This window comes from Callorhinchus milii, unplaced genomic scaffold (assembly GCF_018977255.1).
Source record: "Callorhinchus milii isolate IMCB2004 unplaced genomic scaffold, IMCB_Cmil_1.0 Scaffold2, whole genome shotgun sequence".
NCBI lineage: Eukaryota > Metazoa > Chordata > Chondrichthyes > Chimaeriformes > Callorhinchidae > Callorhinchus > Callorhinchus milii.
This window is the reverse complement of record NW_024704743.1, coordinates 56,439,424-56,461,492: the sequence shown is the minus strand read 5'-3', so window position 1 is coordinate 56,461,492 and position 22,069 is coordinate 56,439,424. Positions and strand designations below refer to the sequence as shown.

The following is a 22,069-nucleotide window of genomic DNA, read 5'->3' as shown; positions in this document are numbered from 1 at the left end:
CTCACACTATACACGTTAATGGCTCTGGAACTCTATTCCCCAGTGCCTTCGCCGCCTCCTCCCTTTCCTCCTTCAAGGCCGGTCTCAAGACCTTTCTCTTTGACCGTGCATTCAGCTCCCCTTTCGACTCTATTCCCCCTCCTCGCTCCCTCCCTTCCCCTCACCCTGACCATTTCCCCCCTGCTCGGGTCCTGACCCAACTGTACAGCGCCTTGGGACGTCCTCCCGACGTGAAAGACGCTCTATAAATGGAATCTTGTTGTTGTTGCTGTTGTAATGCCTCTAAATTCAAAATAGATGATCTTAAAATATAGATACAACATACTTTGAGAAACAAAGCTTCATTACTCATGGACAACTGGAACATTATCAAATGCAAAGATTATTTATACTGTAGCATTACGTTTTTATTGCTTCTCTTAACACAATACATGAATTCTCCACAGGGAGCCCATATTTGTTAAATCTACACTGACGTAGAGGCTAGCAGTAGCTTTGCACACATAAAAGCATAAAGGCAATTCTTATATTTTATAGTCCAAAAATACTCCTAATTCAGCTTGTACTTTGGTTATGTAAATTCCCCTGGTTCTACTTTACAAAATATTCACATTTAATAACTTTGAAAATCTTTTACCAAACACCAAATCGATGATTAATTTTCACTCAGGTTACCTGCGTAACTCGTTCAAGCTTCAATTATTTAGGTCAGTAATTGTTGATTTTTCTTATAATTTCCAAAGTACATCTGATTTGTGGTATTTCTTAATAGGATCCTAAATTCCGGAAGACAAGAAGGAAATCCGACCTAAAATTAGATTGCATCTGAGTGGAGATCCATGTGAGTCGTCAAGATACAGCTCCAATCCATGGAGCCACAACAATAACTTGCACTTACATTGTGCCTTTCCCATAGGAAAACATCACGAAGCACTTCACAGAGACGGAATGGGATCTCAAGTGGAGCGGAGAACGAACCTCCATTTGCAAAAATCCGGATTTCTTATTGAGGAATCCCATCAAGAAAGATCGCAAATTCATCAAGGCAAAATCTTTATAAATCATGTTCCACTTAATTAAATAAATATTCTTTCCAATTTTTTCAGATAAGTATTAACCCAAGATAATGTTCCACGGGAGCTAAGCACTCTGACAACAGCAGAAGCACCTAATCTAGTTGAACAGAGATTGTTCTACTATCTGTTCCACTAGCAATCGTGTTCTAGATTTTTTTGACATTATAAATGGCACGTTGAAAATGCTGAGCAATATTTACATGAACACATAGCGATGATTAATGCTGAGAATGAGAAGTTACAATTATCAACACGCTTATCAACAACTTTGATACTGAAGTAAACTGCAACGTTGAACAAAACGCTGATAAAGAACTTGTTTTCAAAAAAAATTGGATGTGCATTTTAATATATTTACTTTACTGCAAGGTAGCATTCCTGTAGAGTCATTCTGACAATGACAGTGCTCAGATGTCTTGCCCTCTAGATGTAATCCCATACCTCCATCCCCTTTCTCCTTGAGAAGAGGACAGAACTGAATGAAACCTTTCCCCTCAGCAACTGTCAACTGCAGCTTTCTACTAAAAGCTGCAAATAGTATTGAAATGCTAACAGGTTCATTGTCAACGCAGTTTGCCAAACTAGCTCCCAGACATCTGTCACTGAATGCAACAGCATTTATCTTTTAATGGTAACGGAGTCTGTTTTAACAAGACATGATTTTGTTTCAAAAAAAATATGATGACAAGATCAGTACATTTGTACAAACAACGGGAGATGTATCATTGACACTGAACTTTTTATATTAAGATCTATGTATTGAATATGCTATACACTGTTCAAATCTGCACAGTGGAGCACAGTACAAAAGGTGGTGATGATAACCTTCAGACAAAGGTTATTGCAATGAAACTGTATCATTTTGCATATTCCATAGGAAACAGGAGATTTTTGTAAGCAGGAACACAACAAGAACGCATCCCATCTCCTTTGGACAGTTGCACATTCTTACCTCATTGGCAATTTTGGTTATCTTTAAAAGGGAAGTCTTGCAATGAAACACCAGCCATGTTCAGAAATGAAGCAGGGCGAGGTAACTACAGCTATGACAGAAGATCCCATTTATCTAATTTACCCTCCCAAGAAAAAATAGGGTCTCCTAAATAGAATTACAAGGTAAAAAGTGAGGCAGGGATGAAAAGGCCTGCTTTAAGCCATATTCTTAAACAGTGAAATGGCATAAAAGATGTAAACAGTGAATAGTGGCCTATCCTTCCAGTAAATGTTCCCACTCATCATGAACCACCATTCATTTCATAGAGTCCCTATTATGGGAAATATGGTATCCTGACAATAAGCAGGGAAGAGAGGAAATAAAAATGGAATTTGTTAAGGGACAAAAATGATAAATAATTAAATAACATTGTCTATTGGGTACAAATGAGAGGGGAAATCCTTGTTCCTTACCGTCCATCCATCCCAAATACACAACAAGAAGTTGTAGCAAAATTTACTTTTTTTAAAAAACGTTGCTTGTGGTTACAATATATCCTGACCATACCGTAGCTGAAATATTTCTCTTGAAAGAAGCAGATTTTGCTTGTGTGCAAGTCATATCCTTCCCTTAACTGTGAGACAGTTGAAAAATTCTAATTGCGATTATTTAATCAAATATTGGCAACTCTGTCCTCACAAAAATTGCACAAATAGTTTACATTGACACACAATGTGAAATAACGCATTGGGTTTTTGTTCAATAGAAAGCTCTAATATCTGTGTGTCAGACTGACTGATTCACTGTCCAGTCCATTTAGTAGTGTGGATAGCAAATTCATGTCACTGTAATAAGGTTGGCTTGGGCTATGCAAACTGTGTGCAATTGCTTCCCCATCTGTCTCCAGTCCAAAAAACATATGAATGACAGATCCCTCTGTGTCTAACACCTTGATCCAGTTGGTATTTCCTAGAAGCTGCCTGCAGCCACAACAGCCTCATTCATAACATGAAGCCTGAGTCTCTGCTTTGCTGATGTCACAGTCAGGGTAAGAAGGTGGCCTGACATGGCCATAAGGCATAGTATTCCTCAAATGTGAAAGAAAACCGTAAAAGGCAACAGATGAGTCATACTGTACTTACAGTTTTCAGACTGGAAGTCTGGCACAAACTGTTCATCATTGTCAGGGACCTGAGCTGTTGAGAAAAGAAAATAAAACGTAAAGAGATGGAATTTTAACAAAATAATTTGATGTTTCAATGGCAAACTTTTTTTCACAGAAACAAAAAGCTGTTTTTATTTTTGAATAACTAGCTGCTGACTAGCTGGATATTCAATGCACCAAGACTGCCTGTTAGGGCAGCAGTGTCTCAATAACGAAAAGTATTGCATTAAATAACACTCAATGTGTGAGGTGCTTTCAGATGTTTTGACATGTTAAGATGCTTTATCAAATACACCCTTGTTATGTAAGAAAATGCCTTTGACCACATAAAATCCAACTTTTAATATGTTTAGTGTAGAAATGTTGGTTTTCCTAGCGAAAGAATCATCACAAGTGTCATTTGTAAACTTACACAGAGGATTGATTTAACTAACGGATTCAAATTGCATTAGAAATGATACTGTAAATATAACCTGAAGCCGTAAGGAAGAAACACAGCCTATAACTAATCTCATGCATTAATGTGCGACTTTGCGCAATACAAGTCAAGAGGCTGTGAAACAGGGAGGGTTATAAAGGGCAAATTATTTTGATTTTCTTGTCACTTTCAGTGGGGCTCATTATACATGGACTACGGGATCGAGATTATAACACAGGACCCCAGCTACTGATACTTACTGCAACATTCAACTTAGGAGACAGCATTCGGTGGCAGATATATTGATACACCGAGGTCGATTTTCGGCAACAGTTTACTAGCTTGATGGTTGATTCGTAAATATTAGCGTTGTAAAAAAAAATGGAAAACATGAAGCCAGTTATGGGCTTTGAACCTGTGTGACGAAGCTCAAAAGGAGAGGGGTTTAAAAAAAAAATACTGTATTTACTGTATAAAAGGATGAAGGGACATGAAACCCACCCTTTTGGGACACAATGATACTCCGTATGGATGTTAACAAGTAGTGTAAAAAGACTATCACATGTAATTCTGAGTATGCTGCAGAAGAACCTTAAAATAAGCCACAATCCACACTAATTCCCAAACTTTGTGGATTGTAGCCAAGCCATGTCACATACAAAAATACAATACAAAATTACATTTGTATAGAATCTATGTAGCAGAAATGTAAAGTTCTGCTGCATAGGTGGGATTTTTTCCAGTTTCCATTTATTGGAACTGGTCAAAATTGCCATTTGAAAGGAAATAGTAATAATAATAATAATTGTGTTTGGTCTAGCGCCTTTCATGTTGGGAGAAGGCCTCAAAGCACTTTACAGGATTTTACTGTGGATTGTAGTGACTGAGTATTTTGCAAGAAAACGTGGCAGCCAAATTGCACATAGCAATATTCCACAAACAGTAATGAAATTAATGACAATTTTTCATTTTAGGCAATTGTTGGCCAGGATACCAGAAGAAATTCCCTTCTCTAAAGATGGGGAAGATTAATGGGAGCTGCTGCTCCATTATCATCTCTTTGAGGGTATACATAAAGTCGTAATAAGGGGTATACAAACAGCAGACTTAGAACCAGTTCTAAATATCTAGCCATTTTGTGTAGCATCGCTGAAAAGTCCAATAGCATCTCATATTCGCAAACCCTTCAAAGTCTTAATTCCACACTAATGGTTTATGTTGCGGATTCTCAAGCAATACGAAGATTCACATATTGCAATATGTGCAATAATATACATTCCTCAGTGGATTGAACAATATGTTTAAGGATATCAGCAGCAAATGCCGCTAAAATGAGGAAAAGTTGGGAAACTCAGACAGACCATCACTGAGATTCCCCATTAACTTAATGAAATTTAATTGTGCTCCTGTGTCTTGCATTAATTTTAGTCATTCAGACCAATATCACAGAGGGGCAAAATAAGCAGCTAAACATATTGTAAGTAATGATTCTATCTTAAAGTGAATATGTGTTCTTTCTTGAATGGATTGATTTTTAAGCCGTGTAAATTTAGTTCAATAGTAGATTCTATAATGCTTCAAATGTTTTTTAAAAAATTCCTGACTTTTACAGAACCTGTGCACAGACAAAATGCTAAATAATTTATGGGAATGCAGCATTCAGTGTGAGAGCACAAATTTAGTCACGGATTAATGCATAAGTGGTTCAATATGGCTGTTTTGGTCAAATTATCTGCATACAAATACGGTTACTACATTTTACAGTAAATTCTGTGAAGCGTATTGAGAAATCTTGCCGATATCTTCCCGGTATTGAGAAATCTTCCTGCCTTTCACGTCGGACGTCCTCCCGATGTGAAAGGCGTTCTATAAATGTAATTTTGTTGTTGTTGAGATGAAAAGGCGCTATATCAAAAGTGCAAGGGTTATTATCAGGTATCATTAATAATGATAAAATATGGCCTTCAGATCCAGGTTCGGACCTAATATTTGGGGGGAAAAACTTGAAGACAAACAAGAGTGATTCTACACTCGTCAGTACATTTACTGACATTACCACTGTGTATTACAACATGAAATTTACAATTCTAACCACGCGGATTTAATTCACAGGTACTTGCATATACAAAAAAAAGGAATCTTACAGTAACTCATCGGAATATGTCTTGGACACCAATCTCATTATGACATTCTATGAAGTGAAACACGGGTGTATTTGCGGCTAAAGGAGTCTGGCAACAATCAGCAGTGATCGAAGTCGATCTAGTCAGTCAGTATGAGAACGCTATTTACTGAAGGATTCAACAGTTACAAATCCTTTAGTCCATTACTAAAAAGTTTGATGCCTAGACTGATAAATTAATGTTGTTAGGCGTTTGCTTATAGAACTGCAAATTTGTACTATCATTTCTTTTTGAAAAATTCATAGAAATACTGGAATATTTTCAACATCAAAGACTGTACACATTTTTGCAACCATTATACACTGGATTAGCCCAGGGTCTGGTTCAATTGAAAATTTTTAATAAGCGCAGAGTACTTAATATGAATAGCCCTCCTTGCTTTGAATAAATGGTTGTTGCTTCATCTATTGCACTGATGTCTATAAAATTGAAATAAGATAGGAGAGAATATGTCACCGCTTAAGATTTTTTTTGTTGCCAATTTACACCACTTTTTCTCTCCTACTGAAGGTGGCGAATCATGCTGGGATACTGTTCCACGGGTGCCGGCTGCCCTCCATTACCCTGCCAAAATGGGTGAGCCTAGATAGCAAGCATTGGCACGCTGTTTGACTGTGAAATCCATCACAGCCAATATCCACGCACAGTTTACAGCACGGTCACAGGGTAGAGATCAGGAACAGGAATACAGGCTAAATTATATCTTCCTTTAGCCCAGTGGCATAAGACCAATTGTAAAGCTTCTATTGCCATTCCAGCTAAAATCAGATAACTCAGCAATGACCAAGATTCAAGACTATATCCATGCGGTTTCTATGGCTTAATGCTACTCCGAGTTGTGTCTTTGCCCATTCCACCATGATTGAACCCTCGTGCAACCCCAATTATATGAATGTCAGCAGAATTTCAACAGACAAATAACACAGAAAATGTTCCAAGATTTAAATCCATTCGGAACAACGCTACGAATTATGAAATGGTTTACAGAATTCTCTCTAATTATATTTTATACAATTCAGGGCTGCCATATCATTGAAAGTAACTTTTTAAAGCGATGTTACCAATGCTGTTGCACAAATAAAGCCCATTTACTCTTTTAGTTTTGAGTAAGTTAAATGCTTTAAATGCTCAAAAAAAACTAGCACGATTTACGCATCAACTTTAAAAAGGACGTGGAGCGAAAATTAAACCCGTGTTCATTAAATCTGGCTGAACCAAAAACAAACTTCAATCATATCTGTTCAGGTTAGTTTGCGGAAGGAAAATTCTATATCAAAAAAACTGAAACCCTAAATGGACAGATCAGTTTGTGGAGTTTCTTTTAATTACAAATTTACCAACCAATATACAGTCACCACACTTCACAGTAAATCCTGTGAACAGCTTTGAGACATCCTCCCAATGTGAAAGATGCTGGATCAGATTATTATTGCTCAAATGAGCTTATACACATTTCAGCGATTTAGGACTTGGTTTACTCTTGTCTTGTCAATCTTGTGAAATCATAGGTGAAAACTTAACACAGTGCTGGTGTGCTGAATACCCATTCAGTGCCGCAATAAGGGCAGTTTTCACACAATTACAGCCAGTTGAAAACAATAAATGGCAATGACTGCAATTGGATGTGCAAAAATGATCTTGTTAACTCCCTACAGATTAAATCAAGCAGGAAAGGGTTAATTGAAGCTTGTGCCAACTGGTATCTCTGTTTAAAAGGAGAAAGGAGTAATTTGAATAAATGGAAAACACACCATAAAGGTTATGAATCTACAAATGTGCACAGGGAGCAATTTAACAGTCAAATTTTAAGAAAAACAATCTGTGAGTCATTCGCACTGACAGTGAGCGAGTGAGTGAGCGAGCGAGCAAACTGATCCTCACAACAATTACACAGTCAAAGCTAAGCCCCACCTCCCTTAAAAAAATGGCCACTCTCAAGTCCGTGGTCAAACCACAAAGACCACGTCACACCCTTTAGACTGAGGTGGAGGAAGAAAAAGGGAAGTAAACTTGAACTATCTGTGTAAACATGAACTCACCATTTTACATTTATTTACCTTGAACAATCACCCTCTGTAGCAATTACATACTTGCTTAGGCCTATCAGAACTTTGCATCATGCGCTCCATAAACTATTTGAAAAAGTACTGTTGAAAAATAAAAAAACTATCTTTGTGCGTGTGAAAAAAGTGCAGCGTTGCGACCCACTATGTTGTGAGCCTGGTGAATATTCAAATAATTGAAAGTGGTTATTTGTATAATAGATTTTGCAGATCAGAGGTTCGCCTCGGAATCAGATAGCTCATAGTTGAATCACAACCATATGTGAATTTGGTCGTTCAGTAAGGACATGGTTTGACAGTTCTAACCCAAGGTGTAACTCAGTGACAATACAAGAATCGATATTTTTAAAACATTTATGTTGGTGAATTTTTGGGCTCACCGAGGTGTCAGCTATCGGTGTTCAGAAACAGCTTCTAAGTTTTTTTTAATAGTACTCCTAAATAAAAGCCAATGTATTGGTAACTTTGTGCTATGGGACTATACGACCACAAGAAACTGATTTCAAACTATATATTTACATCCTGTACAACTCTTCTTGTAACTAGCAGAACATAGAAACTTTCATTCATTCAGTCTGAGTTGCATTCAATCCCAGGTCTCCCATAAAAGCATCAGTCAGACACTTTCTGTAAAGCACTTAAGCATATCTTCTGGTCAGCTGATACAAAATGGAAATTGATAGCAGGAGTAGAGAGTGCATGGTACAATCTGTCCTGATATAACTGGCTGAAGGAAGACAGTGTAGAGATGGGAAAACAACCAGAAGGTGAGATTTTTCATTTGTTTTTAAAACAAAGTACAACATTACTAAAATGATTCAGAAGTAGTGGAATTTGTCTTAGTTTTGTTACTGTTATTTGCCAGGAACCAATAAATGGACCATTTATACCAATGCACACGGCTATGCTAAACTCAAACACAGATCACATGAATTCCTAAGGAGATAGGTTATTTTTCAGCAGTGAAACTTACAATTCCCCTTCTCTTCCCCACAAAAACACACTTTCTAAAGTTTCCACAACATTTTTTCCAAATAAACATCTGCGCATTTTACAAAAGGAAGCAAACAATGGAGAAGTCACATATGGTTCTCTTTTCTTACAATAATGGTACAAGTTCTCACATGATCTCAACTGTTTCTTTTGGTTGTTCTTAAAATGGATTTATTCCTTGGGCTGTGCAAAATTCATGCCCCGGTTCTCAAATTATTGTGCATATTTAGTTACTTCCTATCTATCTCCAGTACAGTGATCCATGGCAATCCCTGCACTGTTTACTAACTTTACTTGAAGAACAAATAGTGCACAGATAACATTACATATTAGGAATATGATATTCAGAAATACAGATACTTTCTAAATCGAATCTGTTGGAAGGGCAGGTTGTAGAAAGCAATGAGTATTAAACAGTGTCAGTGTTAAAACAATGATAATTTTCTTATCGAAACAAATCATACCTCCCACAATATCTGCATTCCATTACAGCCTTGTCAACAAAACAAATTTTAATCTTGATTTTTAATACTTTGTATAAACATAGATAACATGATTTCCCTCCCACAATTTATTGCATTTTTTGTTGTGAAAATGGTAATTAAGAGAGCTTTCTATATAACTATTTTGAAAGTGCCTGAAATTTAGAAGAGTAAAATAAGGCTACTTCCTGCGTATTAACCATGCGATTGTCTATTCCACAACACAATTCTAGACATCATACAGTGGCAGAAATTATCCAAATCTGAATTAAAGGCAATTTGGATTTTTTTGTAGTATTTTCTTACTAAGGAAAGAAAAAGCTATCACATTCCCAGCTGCCTTAGTAACAAAAAGAAATAAACAGGAACCTTGCAAACCTATTATCTCATTTTAGTTCAGCTAAGCATTAATAAAGATTCACTTAGTACTAGAACACAGAGAGAGACAAGCTTGGCACATTTAACTTATCATTAAGATTGCGGAAATGTAATGCATTCCGCTGTTTGCAAAACTTGTGTTTTGAAATATATTAGACACTTTCAAATACCTGGTCAAGCTACACAGACCTATGGAAAGGCAGAAAAAAATGTCTATTTGAAGCAAGTCGCCTGAGCTTTTGGTACTCAAGCATTTACATGTCACTGTCCAAGTGCTGGTCGAAATAGACTTCTAAAGCTATCCATCACATTTAGTGGAAACAAATATACTTAGCAAAACAGGTCCATTAAAATTAAATGATCGCTTAACATTTAAGGTAAACATTACACTTGATTTTGTGAGAAAAAAGCAAAAATAAACTTTTTTAACTAGAGTTTGAATATTGCTGTCAGTCATTACATTTTAGAATAGTTTTCAAATATTATCATTATACCTGTGTGTGATATGCGCACATACAATGCTGCTATAAATCTTATCCCACTTGATGCCCAGCGTACATATAAGGATCAGTTTAAGCAGATCAAATAGTAAAATTAAGTTAATTTCGAACAAATGATCAATAAAACTGGAACACGCTATCGTAAGCACATAGTCTCTGCAGCAATTTGAAGTAATATTAGTACACTACACTGAAAATGGAAATAGTGGTTCAAATCATAATAAAATACAACCACAAATTGCATTCATATAACACCTTTCACATCGAGAGCTATGCAAATCATAGCTAAAACAGAAAAAAAACCAAATGAATCCTCTTATTCATTGCAACAATACTTTTATCCAATGAATAATATACACTGACTGTTACATTAGAGATACTTTTACAGCCACCTCCAAAAATAAAGCACTGATATTTCCTTACACAAAGCAGGTTGGTGCTCCTTCAATTGCACTGAAACATTTTAAAGCAGCTTTGGGCAGATCGGAAGACTTGCTCAGATCACTGCAAAAGCACTTTGAAAATATTTTCAAACTTGATCATTTTAGGTCTACCAAAACATTTGAACAAAAATAAAATGACTGGCCCATCTCTCTGTTCTTTTTTTTAAAAAAAGAGAGAAAAGCACACACAATAGTCTGAGAATACAGGTCAACTACAAACCTAAACTTCTGTGCTGTGAGCAAGCTGGATAAAAGACACTTGCACTCAAATCCTGAAGCATCCCGTCGCGATGAATCGAGGAATATAAACACTATTTGCCATCAGAAAACAACACCTAAAGAACATCAAAGCTCCTTGTTGGCACCATTCGAGCTCAAGAGACAGCCTGGTTTCTTAATAATTCACGCTCTAAAAAAAATCCTGCAGCAGTGAAAACCGATCAAGAACGACCATCGCCAGTCAAACTGGACGGTGCTTTCAAACTTCAAGTCTCGCAGGCTCGGTGCTGTAGATCGTTCCCCAAAAGCAGATGTGATTGTAAGCTGGAAGCAATTTCTCCTGGTAATCTGTGATGACACTGGGAAGATCAACCCTGAGTTCCCCAAGGCAGACTAATCACAGCCTCTAATGTATGCATGACACATGAGGTGGCTCTTTTAGAGCTCAATTAATTGGGCTTCACGTTAGGAACGCAACTTTAGGCGTTGCAATTGTCCCCCCCACCACCACCACCACCACCCCCCCATACCCAACTCACTCTCTCTCTCTCTCTCTCTCCCTCCCTCCCTCCTGCAGATTTTTTTTTGTTGTGTTGTGTCAGGGGATAGCATATTCTTACCTTCTGCAAGCCAAGTTTCCTGAAGCTGGCTCAAATCCTGAAAGAGTTCTGCAAGATAAGAGGAGTGAGAGTCATTTGCAACATGAGCAAACTATTTTCTTACACAGAACAAAAGATACGTCTTTCTCTCTGTCTCTCTCTCTCTCTCTCTCTATATATATATATATACACACACATTTTTTTTTAAAAAAAGGGCTTCTCAGCTACTTGGCATTAAAACATCCAGGAACTATGTTTCTGGTGCAATGTACAGCAATCGAATCACTGTCCTAAACCAGTCATAAAAATGAGCAGATCTAAATCGCTTGCAATCGGATTTTAAAACTCTTTCCCCCTCTGAAGCACATAACACACACACACACACACACAGGGAGAGATTTCTGGGCAGCATGTGATCCTATCAGTCCGGAATCAAACACAAGTATCATGGTATGAATGTCACAGCAGCAGATTTAAGCGGCCACTGTGGGGTGTTTAGGAGGGGTGGAGGGGGATCCCATTTGCTTATTCTGCAGCAATGCCTAAACTACAACAGATCTTAAAGAAAACAGAACCCAAGCAGGAGTAACAGATCTCCAACATGCAGCAAATTGTGCCAAAATGCCCCATAAAGCCTCCTTTATCGTTTGCAGGATAAAGGGAAAATATCATGCAGGCGGATTTGTGTTTAAAACCCTTGTCCTGAAAGGCATTAGTTGGCATATTTTTTTTCTTGTGTGTAGTCCAACTGCAAAGGAGAGATTTGGGAATACAAATACCAGTGACAGAGGAAACGTGTTTTTTATATGAATAGTCAAAGTACTAACTATAGAATCAAAGTAGTGGGTGAGGGAAAGATAAAGGGAACAGACGAAATCAAAGAGTTTTTTTTTTTGCAATGAATCTTTTTAACCTTTTTTTTTCCTCTGGGGGTTGGTGTGTGGGGTGTGTGTGGGGTGTGGTGGGGTGTGTGTGGGGGTGTGTGTGTGTGGGGGGGGTGTGTGGTGGGGGGTGTGTGTGGGGTGGTGTGGGGGGGGGGGGGTGGTGTGGGTTGGTGTGTGTGGGGGGGGGGGTGGTGTGGGGTGTGGTGTGTGTGGGGGTGTGTGGGGGTGTGTGTGTGTGTGGGGGGTGTGTGTGTGGGGGATAACGTTACCTTCCGAATCTTGAGCTAAGTCTGTGTCAATGAATTTCCTTTTCCTCTCACTTGTGGATCTTTCACTACCTTTCCCTCCTTGCGGTTTCTACAGAAAACAGAAGAGTTTGTTAAAATAAGACGCGCGCACCTGCTCCGGGAAAGCACATTAAAATAAGGCAATTTTGGGGAGGATGGATGGATGGATGGGTGGATGGGGGGGACTGAGACAGGGATGGATAAGACTCCTAACATCAACCTGTCGTGTGCAGACAACTCTATCTGCCCGGTGTCTGACCCCCACCCCACCCCAGAGCAGTAAATGTAATCGTAAAGAAACAAAAAAGTGTCCAGAGTCAGCAGTGTGGCTTTCACCCCCCAATCTCTTACAAAGTACTTGTTACTGATCAGACTGAAATGCACTGAATAGGCAGAGAGTGTGTGTGTGTGTGTGAGTGTGTGTGTGTGAGTGAGAGAGAGAGAGAAAGAGCATAAACTGCGGGATCTCCAAAACCGCTCAATGTATAATTCACAACACTTAAGTGGAAGGAGCGGATCTTCAAATCTGTGGCTCGTGTGTGTGTGTGTGTGTGTGTGCAAAAGGGAGAAGAGTGATCGAACAGAAACAGCTGAGGAAGCAAAGTGCGCGCTGCGTTTCCTCCTCTGCTCCGGCGCTGTATGTGGGGCAGTGCGTCCACCACAGACGGTCCCGTTCGCTTATTAAGGAACTGTGTTATATTCAATGATTCTGCAGCCTTTTTGCTGCTGAGAGGGGGAGTGGGGGGGGGGTGTCTGCTTATCTTGAGCCACGCTTTGCGATCAGTCGTGTTTATTTCTTACTTGTTTTATGTGTGTGTGTGTGTGGGGGGGAGAGGGAGAGGGAGAGGTGGTTGAGATACAGCACTTTGCACTTGTGCGTTTATTCCTCTCACCCCCCAACACCACTGAAAACTTGATGCAATTGCGAGAAAAAGGGGAGTTGGGGGAGTGGGTGGGTGGGGGTCAGGCACCCACCAAAGCATCTACCAGCCCTGCTCTCTTTTACTCGCTGCAACAGATCAAATGAGTTGCTGAGTGATGATTTCCAACCGACACCCCCCCCCCCCACCCCCCCCCACCCCCGACCACCCCCCCACCCCCGACCACCCCCCCACCCAAAAAAAAAATAATATGAATAACGCACAAGTGAATAGCAAAAAAAAAAGAGAGAAGAACCCAAATCACAGCGCCTGCCAACTTCCAATCCATCCACTTGCGACTTCACTCACAGAAGTTACCATGTAAGGCACTTGCTGATCGTAGAATCCGTCCATTCTGCAGCTCATTTGGAAAACTCTTAGGTTGTCTTATTTCTCTGCATTTAGATGGAGACGGTTGTCTTTGACGGACTCAAACGGCCTAAAAACGACAGACAGGGAGAGAGAGAGAGAGAGAGAGGGGGAGAGTGGGAGAGTGGGAGGGAGGGTGAGAGAGAGAGAGAGAGAGAGACAAGATGGCCAAAACAAAATCATGAATGAACTGCCTGAACTTGCATAACTAATTAGCCTTGAGCGCCCCATTCACAAAAAAAAAGAGAGAAGACACGACTGTCGCCCCAACCTGCCCTGCAGATAAGGCTCAGCCTGCAAACTACAGGGGGGGAATCGGCTGATCCCATCCCAGCAATTCGGGGCTGTCAGTGCGTTCGTTGTACGTTTTCGCATCGTTTCGGGAGCGTTTATGCAAACCTCGAGACTACACAGCAAACTCGTAATGGCGATTACCGTGGTATTCCCAAATATTTTCCCCACAGGCAGATAACGGGACCAGAATGGGGAGCGTTTTTTTTTTATTGGTTATCATTATTAGAATTTCTCTTCTCTCGCTGCAATATTGTAAACCACGCAAATGCTCTCGAGTCTTGCAAAAGTTGAACAGGGTCTCACCTGAATGGGTGCAATGCGATCGCCTATAAATATCCCCCGTCAGATTTGGTAAATAGCATGAATTAGTTGATGGAGAGTCCTTTCAAGACAGCCCAGACCTATGATTGTGCTCAATTCACTCGCTTTTCCTTCGCTTCTCCTCCAGGGGCCTCCAGTGTCTCCTAATGCAACTCTCCCATTGGTCGCCTGTCTGTTTCGGCTCCAATTTCTGGCTGTCAATCACTCAGCCCTTCACTTGATTAAAGCTGCAGCTCCCCCCCCACCACCACCACTCCCCCCCCACACCACTCCTTTTCTGTTCAAAATCTAAACCGATCTGCAAATCGGAATTGTCCGGGAAAGAAAGAGAGAGGGAAAAGAAAGTCAGCAAAAAAAAAATGCTTAATGCAAGTTTACAAGACAAGGATTCCCAACACAAAGATCGCTTTCCTTCCCAGATTTAACTTAACAGTGAGCGGTGTGTGCAGTGCGTGTTTACTTTCCTCTCCTGTTACACAATGTAGTTACTGTATCCTTTATTTTTCCCCCAAAGAAAAGCTGTATTCAAAAATCTCTTGTGCAATAACCGATAGATCACGAACTCTCATTAAAACTCCTCCAACAATGTGCATTCAGTGCATCTGCCCTGCAAGAACTTTTAAGAGTAAACGCGTGTTATTGTTATTACATGTTCCAAAAGCTAATGAAAATGCAACGATTGTGAAATGCTCTGATCCACCCAGTCACCGTAAGGTTTTTTTAAAAAAAAAGAGAGAAAAGGGCAATTTACAGACGTTTATTTAGCAAATGCAAAGCTCGTGTGGCGAAAGATCATCCTCCAAAAATAACACAGCATCAAAAAGGTGCAGTCACTTAGAAGTTTGCTTTTTAACTTCATAAATCCCTCCCCCTCCTCTCTTTCTCTCTCTTTCTCTCTCTCTCTCTCTTTCTCTTTCCCAGTGTTTCTTTAACATAATCCGAGCAACAGTTTTAAGACTGCCTGATCAGGCAGGGAAGATGGTTACCGCAGCAACAAGGGGTGGTGCTTTTTGCATGACCAGTTGGATTTGCATGGGTTTTGGTGAGGCAGCCAATAACCTCAGTCGTGTTTCATCTGATTGATGTGTTTATTCATAGAGCAACAGTTTCCCCTCCAGGCAAGAGTGAGCCACAGAGAGAGAGAGAGAGAGAAAGACAGACAGAGGGGAAGTTGTTTTTTTTTAATATATAAAAAGGTCAACACAGAGATCGAGGGGAGGGAGGTTCATTCACAAAAAAAAAGTCCAGATTTAGAGACAAGCGAGCAAGACAGGCAGAGACTGGAGGGAAAGTTCATTCACAAAAATAAAGGGGGGGTCAGAGTTGGAGAGGGTGTAATTGACAGACTGAGAGGGAGGGGAGTTTCATTCATTCACAAAAAAATTATCCCAAACTGAGAACAAACTGGAAGGAAAGTTCATTCACAAAAAAAAAACTGTTGTTCCAAAAAAAAAACATGTTAAAAGAAGCAAAACACAGAGGTCGTTTTTTTTTAAAAAAAAGTTTAGAGAGATTGAAAAGGAAGAAAACTCATTTTCTTTTTTTTCATTTCCAAAAAAAAATGAAAGCAAAGCGACACAAAGTTTGCAGAGAGTTTTTCTTTCTCTGCTGCTGCTATAAAAAGCGGCTGCATCCAATCCAAGCAAAATTATACCGTATTTCAAACTGAGAGGAAGGAAAACTTGAGATAGTTTGTGAACAAAATCGAAAAAGTTGAAACTTAACCATTTATTAATGGTTAATGTATTGATGGTTATTTACTCTCCATGTACAAATATGTACATCTCTACACGCAGTACAGTATTTGCATGAAGCTAACGCATTTGAACGTTATTCATTATTCAACAGTGTGATGAACATTATTTACAGCACAAAATAAGTAGATATAATTTTGTCTTTCGAGTTTTCTGTTGATACCGCTTCTCTCCTGAAGGTGGCGTGTCATGCTGGGGTACTCTTCTAAAGGTGCCAACAAGCTCTTTGGTAGCTCACCCAAATTAACCCTAACAGACTACCAGCTTAGAAGAGGAACATGAGAACCAAGCCCTCCCCTGCCCTCCCATGGCAATGTAAACCTGTCACACTGATATAAGACCAGTGCAAGCATTTAGTCCACGCAGTACATCAGCACCATCACAGGGCACAGCAGTGCTGTCTACCTTCCATCTAAGTGTTAGTTTTTTCTTCACCTGAAGCCTATGTTAATGGTAATTGTAATCCTACCAGTATAAAGTTCTGGTAAACTGCAGAGTGGTATTAGTACATGGAAATAACTCTTTGAATAGTTTTACCTAAAAGTATGATCGAAGTAGATGCATCAGAGTTGCAACTCTAGAACTCTTTGTAAGACCGTTTAAGCTGAATCTAAGTCAGTTCTCTCTCTCTCTTGCCAAAGAGGCATTGAGGCCAATTATAGCATCCCAATCGCCACCCTGGCTACCCCACCTTAGCAAAGACCAAGAATTAAACTTAGTATCTTCCTGATCCTCAGCACATCATTTACCCATTTACAAACCCACCTCAATTGAAGCTCTTGTTTTGAGGCAGAATGCTTCCCACAGCTTGGTCCCCATTTGGAAGTGTTACCAAGTTCTTTCATTGCTGCACCTCATATGTGAATCACCAGTCGAAGGTATGCAGCATCTATGCATTGTGACCACGACTGATACCAGAATGGAGCATTGCGATCATGGGGGCACTGGAGAGGAAATTCATGTGAAAATGGTGAGACTGAGGGAAAGGAATACATTATATCGAACATTTATATGTGAAAGAAAGAGAGATGCAAGAAAAGATAATTTTTTTAAAAAAATCCTTGCATTTTATATACAGTTGCGCCTTTGGAACATTTTAAAGTGCTTCATAGGATTTTACTGTAAAGTGGAGAAACTGTCTATTTTGATGGTGAACTTGGCAGCCAATTTGCACACAGCCATGTCCTGCAAACAGCTGTGAAATGAATGACCATTTTTATCTGGTGGATTCTTGATCAGGACACCATGAGACTTTTATCACCACTTGAACAGGCAGATGGGACCTCAGTTTACCATCTCACCTGAAGTACGGCATCTCCAACAATGTAACAGATCCTCAACACTACATTGAAACACTTGCCTAGACCTTGAGGTTAAAGTCCCGACATGGGGCTTGAACCAACAATCTTCTGACTCTGAGGTGAGGCAACTGATCCTACAGACAGCTGAAATCCTAAAAACAGAATTCAGCAAAGACACTTGAACTACATAGCCATGCTGGAGGGCTCTATTATATATTTAATCATGGAATAAAATATTAGATGGGCATAATCTTGGGAGTAAAGGAGCTAGTGAAACCAAGAGACATGATATTATTTTACTAAAACATCAGTGGACATATATAAGCCAAGTCCAAAGTAATTCTTGCATCACTCACTCACTAACTTAGAAAATATCTAAAACTCTGAGCGATCTGAAATTCAGACTATAAAATCCACGTCATTGGGTAAATATATTTTGAAGCAATTTTTTTTCCCAGATGTGAAACTTTACAACCCTCTACTCGGGTCTAAATCCCTGACTGTCCAGTGCCTTGGGACATGCTCCCTACGTGAAAGAGGCTATACAAATGTAAGTTGTTGTTTGCATGGTGCTACTTTGACAAAAGTTGCCGTTATATAGTATTGCTTTAAAATGTTCTTTTTCACCCCAATGTGGATAAGAGTTTATTTGCAGACGTGTGTGGATTGGTGCTAACACTTGATAATGGGATTTGAAACTTTGAAGCACACTGAGGTACATCACCAAATTACTGCCCTGAATTTGCGTATATTTGTAGTGTAACCTCATGCTGCTATAGTAATCAACTTTGGCCAGAGAGACTTGCTAGTAAACAGCACTAGAGTTAAAGCAGCTTTTCCCCCATTCAATCAAGATTTGGTTTTATTATAAAGTTAAATCTTCCTAAAGGCCGCTTGGAATGCCTGTCCCATTGGTGTCCGTAATTTTGTTTCATTGTAAATTAGATTGATCATATCACTTTTTGGCTGGTCAGAAGTCCCATTATCATACGGCTGATTTAAGGCCGGCACCCAATTATATTATCTTTAAAATTACATTGGTGGTGCTTCCCACTTTACATTAATGTGTAGTTTCCCCATCTCCAATCCCTCTGAAGCAACATAGAATTCCTGCATTGCGCCTAATAGTGGGGAAGAAGATTAAAGTGTGCTGTACAGCGCTAAACAGCTTAAAAGGGCACGTCAAAGCTTTTGCTCATTCTGTGACCTGCATAAGTCACTGCTATCAGTCTTTTAATGGACTCTGAACTTTTCAAACCACCTCCAATAAGTCTCTCACACTCTGGGCAGACTCTGATTTGATTTTTTTTAAAAAAGAAAAAAACCTGCTCCTTTTATCTGCTGTTGCTCGTCTGCAGTGAGCGTCACCTGCTTTCACTACGATGTTGCTGAAAACCACTCAGCTTGGCTTTGTGATTACTTTCCTCAACTCTACAGCACAAGATACAGCGAAGGAAAAACGCTCACAAAAAAACCACTACATTCCTTATCTGGGAAAAGAAAAATCATTTCACTTTGTGTTTTTAATCTCAAGCGTCCCAGTGCTTCACGCTATGAAATAACAATTTAATTTGACAGCAAAGACTCTATTTATAACCAGGCCTAGTGATATATTGTCAGAGTAAGTAAGATCTGTGCCTTTTCTGATGGGTGACACATTTTATTTCTATGTATTTATTTGTAACAACTTGACTGCTGTGTTAATAGAATAGAGACAGCAGTAGAAGTCCCAGTAGAGATTGACTTCCAGCAGCACAGAATTAGTTACTGCTTGTACTGCTGAGGGAGGGGGAAGAGGGGAAATTCTGCTGCCTGACTCAAACCTTCTCTGTGAAGGGCTTTGCCCAGCACCTAGAGCATTATTGCACTCCCATTGAAATCTGACTGTAAACTGGGATTCCATCGTCAACTGCTTTACAATCACATGAGAACGGGCTTCGTGTATCATCAAATCAGCGAAATTAGACCTGTTTTTGTTTGCTATACTGATCTTACTTTTTACTTTTGTTTATACAACTCTTGGAATTCGACATGCTGTCTGGAAAATTGATCAAAATACAAATTAGTCGTCAAAAATCTTTTTTACATGCAACTTTTTTGTTGTGAAATTGTGAGCCTTGGCAATAATGGTGCGTGGTCGAGAAGTCATGGTTACATTTTAAAAAAATAAACTTATATACCATATTGGGAGGTACTTCTAAATGCAAATGGCCTGATCCAGAATTGCTGCTTAAGTAAAACTGACAGCAGAATTACCAGTAGTGAAGATAACAACAACAAGATTACATTTGTACAGCGCCTTTCACGTCAGGAGGATGTCCCAAGGCATTGGACAGCATACAGCATTTTAGACCTGAGCTGGAGTTGGGGGGGAAGGGAAGGGAGAGGAAGGGGGGTGGCCGATGGCATGGTCGAAGAGGAGGGTCTTCAGGTGGGACTTGAAGGAGGCTAAGGAGGGGGCGAGGCGGAGTGACTGGGGGATGGAATTCCAGAGGTTGGGGGCAGAGTGGCTGAAGCCTCTCCCGCCAATGGTGGGGGGGTGGGTCGGAGGACGTGGAGCAGGCCAGAGCCGGCTGAGCGGAGGGAACGGGCGGATTGGTACATAGTGTACATACAGGGTGTACAAAGTGATACCATGACATGATTGAAGACAACAATATGCAAAGTAATTGCAATGGCTTTGACTAGTTTGTAGTTTGTTTAAGTCTTCTGCTTAAGGACAATCATTGATGCACTACATTGTTGGGGAACTCTTACGCTTTAACTCAGAAGTTCTCTGCTGCCCAGAGATCACGGGCAGCCAGCTATTATACATTTTATTTTATATTTGGCATTCACCAAAAAAACAGAGACACTATAATAATAATAATAGTAATAATCCTTGCATTAGATGTCTCATAGCGCTTTACAAAATATACTGTTAAGCGAATTGACTGTATATTTTGTGGGCGAAACGCAGAAGCCAATTGCGCACAATTGGCTGTCCCACAAGCAGTCGTGGATTGAGTAACCAGATTTTTTTCTAAGGAATATTACCCCAGGAAAGAGATCAGCCAATCAACTAACAATTGAGTTCCTACTTACTGCTCGGTAAATAGAGACGTGTGGAGTAAGGAAACTTGTCCAACGATTTGCCTGTCCAGACATCGAACCCGGGTCCTCTCGCTTGCAAGGTCTAGTGCGCTAACCAAGTGCTACAGGACTCCACTACGTTACAGTAATTCCTGTGAAGCACTTTGAAACATCTTGACGTGATATGGCACTTTATCAAGTGCAAGGATAAGCAGGTCAGGTAAGAGAGACAGTGCCAGTAAGGAATAAGACAGTCCTTCCCCTTCTGGCACGAAAATGTTCTTTGTCAACTTGAATTCATTTTGAAATAAAAACAATCTTTTGGAGACATCTTAGAATGATACTTTTACTTCTGCCATCAGTGGCAAATTACTTTCAGATGGCGGTCAATAAGAATTGACCTCTTTAAAAAAATTGCCATTTTGAGAATAAACATACTAAACACAGCGTCGACCACTATTCTTTGGTGAGGTAATTATAGCTGCTTAAGCACAGCACCCTGCGTTTGGAAGTGGAACAGATGTTTGGACTGTTCAGCCTAGTGTTTGCAATGCATCCTCCCTTCCCCCCACATGCGCACACCAACCCTGACATTGCCAGCTTGTGTGTGAAACCCATCACAGATCAGGCTTCACTGCAAGACTCTTATCGACAGTGCCCGTCCACTTCCAAAACATTTGCAAAAACGCTTAGTTGCCCGTCAAAGATACAAAAACATGATGTGTTTGTTCAAAGTTGAAGCATAAATCATGGTCATGTGGCTCTCCCCTCAGGCTACAGTGGGAGAGTTCCATTCACAAAACGTAACCACAAAGCATAGGTTGCATGAGACTGAGACAGGGTGGAGCCAGTGTTCTGTACCATAAACAATGAGGCAAACTTTCCTGTGTTCATTCACAGACTCCTTTCAGTATTAAAACAGGCCGTGGCTAACCTGGACCCAGTCTAAGAGTCAGGGATGTTTTGGAGGCTTTGGGAGGGGGAGAGAGAGGAAAAGTTAACTGCAGAGAATGTTGGAAACAAACCATTTTCAATTCTTAACTGTGAATAAACGAAATCAGAAACTACATTCTCTTTTTGATAATACTGGCCGTTTATGTCAAAAAACAACAGATACTATCTTGCACCTCCTGATAACATCTTCTAACTGTATCATCTATGTGCAGCTTAATGACTGCATTGCAAAATGTAAACTGCTCTCAGGAAATAACTGCATTTACTTAGAATGTTGACCAAATCTTTTTCTCCCTCAACTTTCTCTCACTTTCTAAAACTCTTGTCTTTATATGTCATCCCTAAAATGACCATCATTTATTGTGACTTTCTAATGGAAAATCCTATTATAAAGTCATAATAAAAAGATTGCTATTTTTAATGGCAGGGCATATACAAACTCACCATCTTATTTTGCTCC

At 39.8% G+C, this 22,069-nt stretch overlaps 1 protein-coding gene across 2 annotated transcripts in view; it reads right to left on the bottom strand.

The window, feature by feature from the left end:
* The window catches only part of etv1 (ETS variant transcription factor 1), a 71,095-nt gene extending 56,329 nt beyond the window's left edge, over positions 1–14,766 (bottom strand). The window contains exons 1-5 of one of the 2 annotated variants that reach the window (XM_007899712.2): positions 14,511–14,766; positions 13,854–13,983; positions 12,607–12,694; positions 11,475–11,522; positions 3,153–3,206 (exon numbers count right to left, since the gene is read on the bottom strand). In XM_007899712.2, coding sequence (XP_007897903.1) covers positions 3,153–3,206; positions 11,475–11,522; positions 12,607–12,694; positions 13,854–13,910 — 247 coding nt within the window. In that variant the 5' untranslated portion in view covers positions 13,911–13,983; positions 14,511–14,766. The remainder of the gene's footprint in view (positions 1–3,152; positions 3,207–11,474; positions 11,523–12,606; positions 12,695–13,853; positions 13,984–14,510) is intronic. The other variant, XM_007899713.2, reaches the window with a different exon arrangement.
* Between the last annotated feature and the right edge of the window lie 7,303 nt (positions 14,767–22,069).